An 11288-nucleotide genomic window follows, 5' to 3' on the forward strand; every position below is an offset into this window, starting at 1 on the left:
GAAGAAGATAAGACTTTTGTTGGTGTGGGCGGCGGCTTCAGAAATAAATTGTAATCTCATTTAGGTTTAGGTTTATTTACTGTACTATTTATACTAGTTTGTTTATAACTTTATTTTATGGGTAAACCGGTTCGGTTCACTGGTTTCAGTGGTAAAACCGAAACCGAACCGAACCGGAAAGATTTCTTGTTTTAGTAATCGGTTTAATCGGTTTTTCATCTCGGTTCGGTTTTCTCAGTTAATTTTCCACCGGTTTTCTCGGTTTTTTCGGTTACTCGGTTTTTTTGAACACCCCTACACACACCCACATGAATTCGATAGACCTCTAGAGTGGATAATATATATTGGAAATCTTGATTTGAAAGGTCAGCACACACGTCAGGATTCTTGTGATTTTATATATCTAGTTTAGGCAGGCGCTAGCAACAAGCCACGAACAAGCTTAATTTTTAAATATCACGAACTGCTTTAGAATGCAGGAATCTTACAATATCCTAGTTTGACATGCAAGGGACAGACTTTACCATTGAACATAGGAAAGCCTTAGGGTGGGCCATGCAAGGCCACAAACTGAAGGAGGAGAAAGTGCTCAAACTGGCATCTCTGCTGGTTAAGGGCAATGTTTGGCTCTGATAATGCAGGTTTAAAGGTGGAGTTTCATGGATGAAGATGCACACTCCTGATTGGTTAATTTACAAAATTACATGACCAATATAGACCTATGCGACACTTGAGATAAGCTGAGAAGAGAGGTAAAAAAACTCATTTCAGTAATTCTCTAACTGTTAATTTGGCCTCCACACCTGGCACATTTAATTGGCCTTGGAAATTCAGAGTGTCTGAACTCTCTTTCTTTATCTGGAGGCAAAGGCTACACAATGTCTCGAAAGGAACCTTTGAGAAAATAATTTCAAGTTTACATGCACTAATGTCAAGAACTGACCTTTACTTTATGCACACTGCATGATCCTCAGTATTTCTACGTTTCTTGCAACCTTCAAGAAAGCTACGCCATATTTGGGCATCTGGTGGGAAAGGCATGCAGGAAATCACTTTCTCTGCTTCCTCAAGATGTCCATTCCTAGCCAATAAGTCCACTAAACAATGATAATGATCCATATCTGGTTCAATATAGTAATTATTCATTTTACCAAACAACTGCATCCCTTCTCTGACTAAAGCACCATGTCTGCATGCTGTAAGCACCGCAATAAAAGCAACCTTATCAGGTCTAGAACCTAGAAATTCCATATCATTAAACCTTTCTAATGCTTCCTGAGCACAGCCATTAATTCCAAGGGCTGAAATTAGAGCTGTCCATGTAATTAGGTTTCTCTCTGTCATACTGTCAAAAAGCTTTACTGAACTTTCAAGGTTGCCACACTTTCCATACATGTCTATTAACACATTGCGGACAACAATATCAAAATACCTGAAATTAGTCTTTATGAGGAGACCATGAATAGAACTTCCCAGAGCAAGGTTACAGACCTTACTACACACACATAGAAGACTTGTATATGTGTAATTGTCTGGAAGCATTTGAGCAACACGCATGTGTTTAAAAAGTTCAAAAACCTCATTGTAATTTCCATTGCGTGCACAAGCTGCAATAACAATGTTCCAAGACACGGTGTCTGGTTCTTCAAGCTGAGAAAGAAACTTTAATGTCTCAAAGTATTGGCCTGATCTGTTATAAATTCCAGCAATACTGTTAGCGGGAACAACAGCAAGTAGTGTTTCAGAAGCTTTAACAAAGATCAGAGCATCAGTTATGAGACCATTCCTGCCATACGAGGTAATAAGAGAGGTCAACACATATTCATTATTATCATAGCCCAATCTTATAGTCAAGCTATGAATCTGCTTTAGCTCTAAAACCAAGGATGATTTAAGAACAGCAGAAAATGAAAATTCATTAGGTCGGAAGCCTAACTTGAGCATTTCTAGCAACAAAGAAACAGAAGCAAAAGAGCATTTATTTGCATAACCCAGGATCAAAGAATTCCAAGAGACCACATTCTTCTGATGTATCTCGCGAAAGCAATAATGGGCATTATCCAGTTTACCACATTTGGCATAATAATCAACCAAGGCACTACCCAAATAAACATCTGTTTCAAGAGCAGTTTTCACTATTTTACCATGGACATATTCTCCACACATTGGGACCAGCAAACTGGTGCAAGAGTTAATGACACTTACAAATGTGGTCTGGTTAGGCATTATTCCATCCTCAGACATTTTCAGAAAGACTTCTAATGCTTTTCCAGGGTTCTTACTTTTTGAGAAGGCACTAATTATTGTGTTCCACGTGACTACATCCCTACCATCTACTTCCTCAAACAGTTTCTCCACTTGGGACATGCTTGAACATCTCGCATACATATTGATAAGAGAATTCGAAACTAAAACTTCGCAATCAAACCCGCTTTTAATGACCAAACCATGTATTTGTCCTCCAAATTCCAAATCTTCTTCACACACCAACCCCGATAAAACACCCTCAAAAGAACATTTAGACAAAGAACCCTCTTTCCTAACAAGCTTGCGAAACAAAACAACACAATCTTCCACAAAACCATGATGCCCCAACAATGATATCATCGAATTCCATGTCACCAAGCTTTTATTAGGCATATCTTCAAAAACATGGAATGCTTCATCTAACCACCCACATCTTCCAAATAAACCCAATAAAGCAGTGCCCACAAAAGCATCACTACAGAACAACCCGTTCTTTATTGCCAGTGCCTGCAACATAATCCCACGACCGATATCCATCGACGCACACGATAACAAACCAGACAAGGTAAAGTTATTCGGCGTGAACCCACAATCTATCATCTCACAAAACGTTCTCCAAGCTTCCTCTAAATAACCATATTTACTAAAACAGCTAATAATTGAATTGTAAGACACTTTGTTTCTTTGAGGCATATTGTCGAACACTTTGTGCGCCAATGGTACTTGGTTGAATGATGCATAGAAAGAAATAATATTGTTGTAAACAAAGGTGGATTGCTCTGGGTTTGGGCTGATAGTAATGGTGAGTGCATGGAGTGGTTTTGTTGTGTTAAGGGCACGAAGTTTTGAACAAGATTGGAGAAGTTGGAGGAGACGATATTGGTATTTGAGGAAATCTCTATGGAAGCTCATAAAGTAGGTAAAGATTTGGAAAGTGTACGTGGCTTTGTAGTTTTATGTGGTTTCGGTTTTAGCCCATGATTTTATTGGATTTCGTTTGGGCTTGAGATTTGGCAGGGTAAAGCTTTGTTAATATATATATAATTTAAACCTTGTGTATTTTACAAATTTATTTATTCATCCTTTCGATTTAGAAAATTATAAACTAGTCTCAACTTGTTATTTTGTTTTTAAATGTTCAATATTGTTTTTTTTTAAGGCTTTTTTTCATTTTTTATTTTGCAGTAAATAAGAATAGAAAATTTGATTAACTCACAAATCATTTTGAAAAATTAAAGGGGTGTTTGGTACCATATAACTAATTGGTTTTTCAAGAAATTAAAAGGGAGAGATTCTAACAGCATAAGAAGAGAAAAATCGACTAAAAACATTATATTTTGATTTTGATTTAGGTTCATATGTTATGAAAAGAGAGAAATTGTATTTGAAAAAGAGAAAAAATATTATGTTTTTTTTGTTTGAGTTAGTAATATATTATATATGAAGGTAGTTCAATCTTTTCAACTAATTTAAAATTTTTTGTTGATTTAAATTATAAATTGTAATTTTTCAAAACTTGATAGCTAAATGTATGCAATTTCAACTAAATTATAGGATGCTAGAGGTATTTTTCACAACTAACTTTATGATTTATAAACTAAAAAAATTCTTGTAAATCTTAACAATTAAAAAAATATTATAATAAAAAGCCTATTTCATAAAATTAAAAAAAATAGCATATGTTAAATAGGGGTGAACTATTAAAAAAATCTAAAAGTTTTTAAACTTTTTCAACCAGTCAGCACTGAAGTTCCAAAGATATATTCCCTCCCTTTAGCCCTATTCTCTGTATATCCCTCTCTAATCATATATCCCCTTCAATATAAAAGTTTTTATTTTGGACTTGAAACTTGCATATACCCACATTTACCTTATGCTTAATTTTTTATCAAATAAATAAAGATAATTTCGAGATTTGAACTTGTAACCGCTTGGTCATTAAAAACTTTTGATTCCACCATGTCAAATAATCAATTCAACCTAAAAACTTAAGTTGTTAGATAAGGTGGCATAATATGATTTATATTATTCTCTAACACACCCCTTTAAGTGAAAATATTTTGGGCTTAAAACTTGTACAAGTTCACACTACCTTGTGCATAATTTTTATCAAATAAATGAGAATAGTAAGATTCAAATTTGTGATCATTTGGTTGTCAAGTCTCTAATACCATGTCAAATAATCATCTTAACCTAAAAACTTAAGTATTTAAATATAATTTTAAGATATAGTTTATATTATTCTCTAACATTATCTTCCTTGAACCCATAGAATAAAAGAGGATAAATCAACTTAGAATTCCTTTCATGTACGATACTTTTTCCACACATAAACTTGGATTCATGTGGCATTAAAGCAAATGTCATTTTCAAAAATTTGAGCGCTAGTTAGCACTCAAGGTGATTATTTTCAATTTGGTTTGATTTTTATCAAAAAAATAACTAAAGTCATTTTTTTTTTAAAGAAACCAAAACCGAACCGAAATTTGTTCAAACCAACCGGTTTTGGTTCGGTTCGATTATTTTGGGGAAAAAACCTGTTCAAACAGGTTTGACTCAGTTTTTCTAGGTTTTACTCAATTTTTTTCTGGTTTTTTCAGTTTAAGTTTGGTTTAATTTTTTCAGTTATTTTTTTATTTAATTAATTTTTCTGTTTTTTTACTAACTCCTAGGTAGCATGATCTGAGGAATATCGACTACCTTCTAAGGTCATTAAGCATTTTCAACATCACATGCGACCCACTAATGATCATACAAGGGCCCAAAAAAAGGCTGCCGATCTTGCACATTCGAATCTTGAGAACTATTTTATATTCGTAGAGCGCAAATCTTTTATTCTTCTGTTGTACATCAAAGTTCATATTCTTATAGTTCTAAAAGCTCTAATGCATGCTAACGAAAGTGTCTTTGTCGTCAAATTTATATTATTTTTCAAGCACCTTTTTCACCCACATAGCAACAAGGGATACTATAATTTTTTTTAAAAATTCGAGGAAACTCTATCTTTTAAAAAACACATTTTGTAAATCCAAGTAAATAATTAAAATCCCAACTGTCTCATACTTTTATAAAAAATAAACTTACTGAACTACATGCTAAATTCTTAGCTACATACCGGTAAATGGTTCAATTTGCGTTGTCGTTCTCATGGTCAAAGAATGAGATCTAAGTATAATTGTTAGCTACATTCTATCTTTTATATGAACTCGATAGACTAGTTTTGGTTGGCCAAAACTGCCAGGAGAACGCAAAATTTATTATAATCAAGGGGAAAAACAGAGAAAATTCATTACAAATTTATTGATCCGTATCCATGATAATAATTCAATAGTAAACCATTGAACTGGATGCCTATATATATAATTTTTTATTACATTCCATGCATTTGGCATTAACATTCACACCAACAAAACTAAACATCAAGAAGCTAGCCTCGCTTCAGTTCTGCATTTGGTCGTTTGCTCTGACGGAACATGGAAGAGCTTCCATGGCACCATATATGTAGAGAGTTTAATGATGTTTGGGGTCTGGCCCTCCAGGACTGATTCGTTTCGATTCGTAAGGGCTTCCAGTCACATCTGAATCGTCTTCGAAGAGTTGTTTTGATTTCTCATTCAGTTCTTGCACCATTCTTGCCGGGTTCTTCCTCCCGAGGTAAGGCTGCTGATCAAGATGTCTGGTTTCTGACGTAGAAAACGTAAGAAACAGCAAAACGAGGCACACCCAGAGCTTCAAATTGGCCATGATATCAATATTCCTCCTCTTTGGCTCCCGAGACTAGTATAAATTCTAGCTAGTCGTTTGATTCGAACGAGCAGGAGAACTCCTTATATATACTCATAACCTCTATATCTCAATCTATATTTAAACAAAGTGGAACACTAAAGGATCAAACTGACTTTGTCTTGTTCTATGATGCCAGTAATTCTCATTCAAGTTTAAGCCAATGCTTGATGAGATATGAGCTTGTCCGATTAAGTACAAAACGAGCATCTAATTTGATATTGTATGAAATTAAAGGTTTCTCTCTATCAAAACTGCCAAAATGCCTGTTGAGATTAAGGTATTGAGAACCTTGATCATCATGAGTTGTTGTCTAGTCATGAATGCTTTTGGCCTTGCAATGGCTATAGAATTTGGAAAGGGCACCCATGTGTGTACAAGTTGTCCCTAGCACTTTCCCCCATGATGTCAAAGCTTGTAATGTGTTATCTTTTATATATCACTATTAATTAGGTCCCACATTTGGCATTTTCTTCGTTGAGTTTTATTTTAGGTTTAAGAGGAGAATTTTGGTGAAAAAACAATCACTTATATATGCTTATATTAAAAATAATTTTTAAAAAATAAAAAATATTATTAATATATATTTTAATATAAAAATATTATTTGAAAAATAACTATAACTACTGTCAAATAATCTTGGTAGTCATAATTATTCTGTGTGTGCATGCTCATAAAAACATATGATACCATAATTCAAGAGATTTACTGTAATTAAATGAGCTTCTCAAACAAAGCCTTTACCTATCGTCATCTCTGTAAAAATCAAGATAGAGGATAGGGCATTTTCTGATAACCAGCCTTGTGCCGTTGACTCTTGGATTATTATGAGTATTAAACGCAAATCAACAAGCTACAAGGAAGGCTGGTGACTAGTGAGGATAAGTCTGCAAGCAATGACAATTCGAAATTATTTTAAATATATTTGATATTATAATATGCTTCCTGTGATGAACTTTATGTTTTTAAATATAAATTTGATTTACGCATGCAATGTTACTCGATAAGCATGACCTCCATTAATAATTCAAACACCATGATACATAGAATGTGTCCTTTCGGTCTCGGGAACAATTGTGTTTTTTTTATAGCCACATGCACGCACACAGGCATTCACAATAGTTTTATAAATATAAATTAATTATTTATACGTACCAGTAATAACTAATGAATGAAAGATGAAATGAAAATCAATGTATAATTATTTATTTAATTTTAATAAATATATTGAAGTTACATAACAATGGATATACAGTGGAAATACATGACAGTGTTACAAAAAAAAAAAAAAAAAAGACACTATGGGCATATAGAGGAATTAAATACATTACAGTGTTACAAAAAATACAATGGGCATCTAGAACTATTTGGGCCTGGGGGTGGCAGTGGCCTCCTTCTGCCCCCCCGGGCTTCTACCATAAAAAAATGACGATTTAAAAAAAACCTAATAAAGAACAAGTGGCAATTTTATTTTATTTTGTTACATTCATAATAGTTGTAGTTATAAGATACTATTGAAGAGTTTACACAGCAGGTTTGGGTTGTGGATGAGATGGGTTTTCTGGTTTATTTAAGTTTTTTACAAAACATTAAATTAAAAATATTATTATTTAAAAAAAAAATTTCAAGCACTCTTTCGAGTATTATAAATATCTTACAATGCAAAGGATAAAGAAAAAAAAAAAGATGAGACCGTTAATTTATTTGAATTTATTTGGTGTTAAATAATTAAATAGACTAAATGACTATAATCTAGTAGTTTTAATCACTAGCTTAGAAGATAAGATTGAATTTATAAAATAAAATAAAATAAAATATAAATTATCAAAGAGTCATCTCAACCCAATAGATTAAACTGTTAGATGAGATTTCAAGATATGATTTATATTATTCTCTAACACACAATCTCAAGTGAAAGCCCTTCAAACTTGAAACTTACATAAACTTATATTATTTTGTGCTTAATTTTTATCAAATAAATAGGGGTCATTAAGGCTCTTATACCATGTTAAAGAATTATCTCAACCCAATACTTTAAGTTGTTAGGGAATATTCTAAGATATGATTTATATTATTCTATTAAATTAAACTAACAAAAGCAAATTACTTAAAATAAACTATTAAAAAATAAGTAAAAATGCTTAATTGATTGTTGGATGTTTGAATTTTTTTTTTTTTTTTAAGTACTATAGGCTATGACAAATAATTGTATTCTTAAATTCTAGAAAAACAACTGTTTGGACAAATTATTGTCTAAATAGGTGATGTTTGCCCATTTATTCCCACCATCTTGTTCTTTGCCGATTATTTGATCATATATATACTTGCAATGAGTTCGCCTTCACCATGTACATGCTTCGCCATGGACGTCCACCATCTCATATTGCATGTCACATTGTTCTTAGCAGCAAAATCATCTCTCCGACAAAACCAGATTACTTTTTGGTGAGGATCCTTAGCGAGTTGCAGTTAATTTTATGATCTCAAAAAAATTATAAGATCGATGATGATTTTATTTGTCTATCTGTCGAAAGCTCTAAAATATAATTTTGATTTATTATTACAAATAAAATAAATTTGTAATATAATTATGAAAACCAAGTTGAACTTAAGGGATATTTCGTTTAATCTTTTTATAATAAACTGAAAAAAAAAGGGGATTAGAATAAAAAAATAAAATTCAGAAAATAAAAATAACAAATTGATATGTCGTTAACTTAATTCAGTGATTTAGACATCTATTCCTATAAATCTGCTGATCATCGAAGTAAAATAAATATCATTTCAATTCAAGCAAATAAATTCGATCTCTCTTAAAGTTAAGGAGAATCAAAGAGATTATGAGTAAATTAATTAAATAAACTTTTCTAATCAAGTCATTACATTAAGCGAATTTAATATTAAAAAGCAATTTTAATTCATTCAACAGTACTCTTAGGAGCAAAGTTTATTCCTCCTTAATAAATTAAAGTGATTGTTGCAACAATCAAGTTAACTTATTTGCTTTTTATTCTAGTCTCTAACAATAATTACGGATTGAAAGAAATTAGAAAGCACATATATACTATCTCAAAATAATTCAATAAGTATGAACAGAAATCAATAGCATAATTTTGAAATAAGAATAAATAAGTACTTGAATATAAAAAAAATTACAATAATAACATTACTTCTCACAATTTAATAATGGAGATGATGTCTACTTTCCTTGAACTGAAAATCAAAGTTTAGTTCATAGATGTTGGAAAATTAACAAAAAAACAAAGAAAGCTGCAGGGAAGAAGAGGAGTTGTTTCTTTCGTGATTTGTTTCCTTTATTACCTCCCTCAGCTATTGTCTTTCATTAGGATTCCTCTCCTAATGAGGAGTCCTTAATATTACTTCATTCATTCCTTGTTTATTTAGTCCTTAAAGTTGGTTAAATTCCTCAAAATTTATGTTGAAAATAAACTCTGTTACTATCACAACTCTATTGTAATTCCAAATATACTGCAATTTAGACTTTGTTTCTGACTTAATTTCTTACAATATTCGACCATCTCAGCTGTATTTTTTTATTCATGGCATGTTAGAGGCTTGATCTGTATTTTTCTTGGGTCTTAAGGCCTACCATTTCTATATGAAACTCTCAGCTGTAGTAGTTTGTTCATCAGATCAGGAGACTAATCTCGTTCTTCAACTTTTATTTGGATTTTTGCCTTCAAAACGATTTTATCTAACCTGCAATCCTTTATAAAGTTGTAGTCTTATATATATAGATGATTTTAAACTCTTGATTCGCTTGATTTCAATATCCATAACTCAATATATTCATGTTTGAATTTGTATTGTGAATATAAAGAATTATGTTGTAAGTAGGAATTTGCCTGATTTTATTAGTTTGATTAAAAATCCAAACAAATTCATATTTTTGCTTATTGAACTTCTTAGAAAGGCTTGATATGTATGCTTTAATTTTTATTCAGTTCACGTTCATATTTAAAGTTTGAAATATAAAACACAGAAATTCAAAAATTTTAGCAATTAATTCACAAAAAATCTCATAAGCATGACAAACTCATAAAAATAACTTTCAATGAAATCAAATAAGCAAAAAACACATTAAAAAGCATAGTGTTAAATGAATAAAAATATATGTATTTTTTGCATTTATTATCTATATTTTTTATCAAATGTAAAATATCTCTTATATTATGTTATATATATAATCATGAGCCACTAATAAAGTGGTGCTTACGGAAATCAAAACCCATTCATCACATGTTTTTTATATTAAGAATTAATATATCCAAAGGGAAAATTAAAATTCTGATGGCAGACATTCCTCCTCAGTTATGCTCTACGCTTAATAATCCAAGCTTGGCAGACATGGTGTATTCTATTCAATTCTGTATCTATTTTAAGCATTGACAACGGTTACATGAATCTCTTGTCAAAATCCAAGTATGAAATGAAAAACTAGTAGAATACACAAAAAAAAATTTAAAAAAATTAAAGAGTTTAGGAAATCGTATATGGCTGGTTCTTCCTCTCATTTTATTTATTCGGGGTTATGGCATTCAATTGAGCAAGCACATAATAATTAGATGTGAGGTATAATTGAAAAAAATTTATTATAAAAAATATTTAAAAACAACAATTAAAAATTTTAAAATTAAAATTAAAACATAAAATAAAATAAAAGATTAAACAAAATAATTAAAACCCAATTTTCAAACTTGTTTTAGTTTTGTTAATTTAATCCATTTCCACAAAATCAAACCATTTATTAACTATATTAGCCCATATTAAAAAAGAATCTAACATCTCTTCCTTTTGATTTGCTATAAGCATGCAAATAATATTGTGACATAAAATCTTTAAGGTCCAAAAGTTTCTTATTCTATATATATATATTTTTTATTTTTTTTTTTTTTTTTTACATTTTTTATCATTTTTTATTCTTTACACTTTTAATATTTATTACTCTACAATACTTATTTAAACCATTTTTTTGTTCTTATCTTTATTTATTTTTTGTGGAAAACCATTATACATAGACTACGAAAATGATATTTTTATATAACAATTGCAACATTGTCCCATTTTTCTACTAAGAAAATTTGAATTTTTTTTCTTTTAATGTTTTTATTTTTTTTAATGTGTTGATGTTAAAAATAAATTTTAAATTAAGTGTAGTATAAATATACATTATGATCAAACTTTCAAGGTTTAAAACAATAATTATAGATAATTGCCTTTACTTTAATTTACAATGA

General features: G+C 30.7%; 2 protein-coding genes across 2 annotated transcripts; both read right to left on the reverse strand.

The window, feature by feature from the left end:
- Window positions 1-319: 319 nt before the first annotated feature.
- LOC118056644 (pentatricopeptide repeat-containing protein At3g58590) lies at window positions 320-3333 on the reverse strand. Its single transcript, XM_035068911.2, has one exon. The coding sequence runs from the start codon at window positions 3157-3159 to the stop codon at window positions 946-948; it is 2214 nt and encodes a 737-aa protein (XP_034924802.1). The 5' UTR covers window positions 3160-3333; the 3' UTR covers window positions 320-945.
- A 2223-nt stretch (window positions 3334-5556) lies between these two features.
- Window positions 5557-6412, reverse strand: LOC118056645 (CLAVATA3/ESR (CLE)-related protein 3-like). The gene has a single exon (XM_035068912.1). It carries the CDS (start codon window positions 5989-5991, stop codon window positions 5758-5760), a length of 234 nt encoding a protein of 77 aa, XP_034924803.1. The 5' UTR covers window positions 5992-6412; the 3' UTR covers window positions 5557-5757.
- Between the last annotated feature and the right edge of the window lie 4876 nt (window positions 6413-11288).

Source organism: Populus alba, chromosome 19 (assembly GCF_005239225.2).
Source record: "Populus alba chromosome 19, ASM523922v2, whole genome shotgun sequence".
NCBI lineage: Eukaryota > Viridiplantae > Streptophyta > Magnoliopsida > Malpighiales > Salicaceae > Populus > Populus alba.

Excerpts from the sequence above, each read along its gene's own strand:
- LOC118056644 (XM_035068911.2), bottom strand. The coding sequence starts at position 3,159 with ATGAGCTTCCATAGAGATTTCCTCAAATACCAATATCGTCTCCTCCAA.
- LOC118056645 (XM_035068912.1), bottom strand. The coding sequence starts at position 5,991 with ATGGCCAATTTGAAGCTCTGGGTGTGCCTCGTTTTGCTGTTTCTTACG.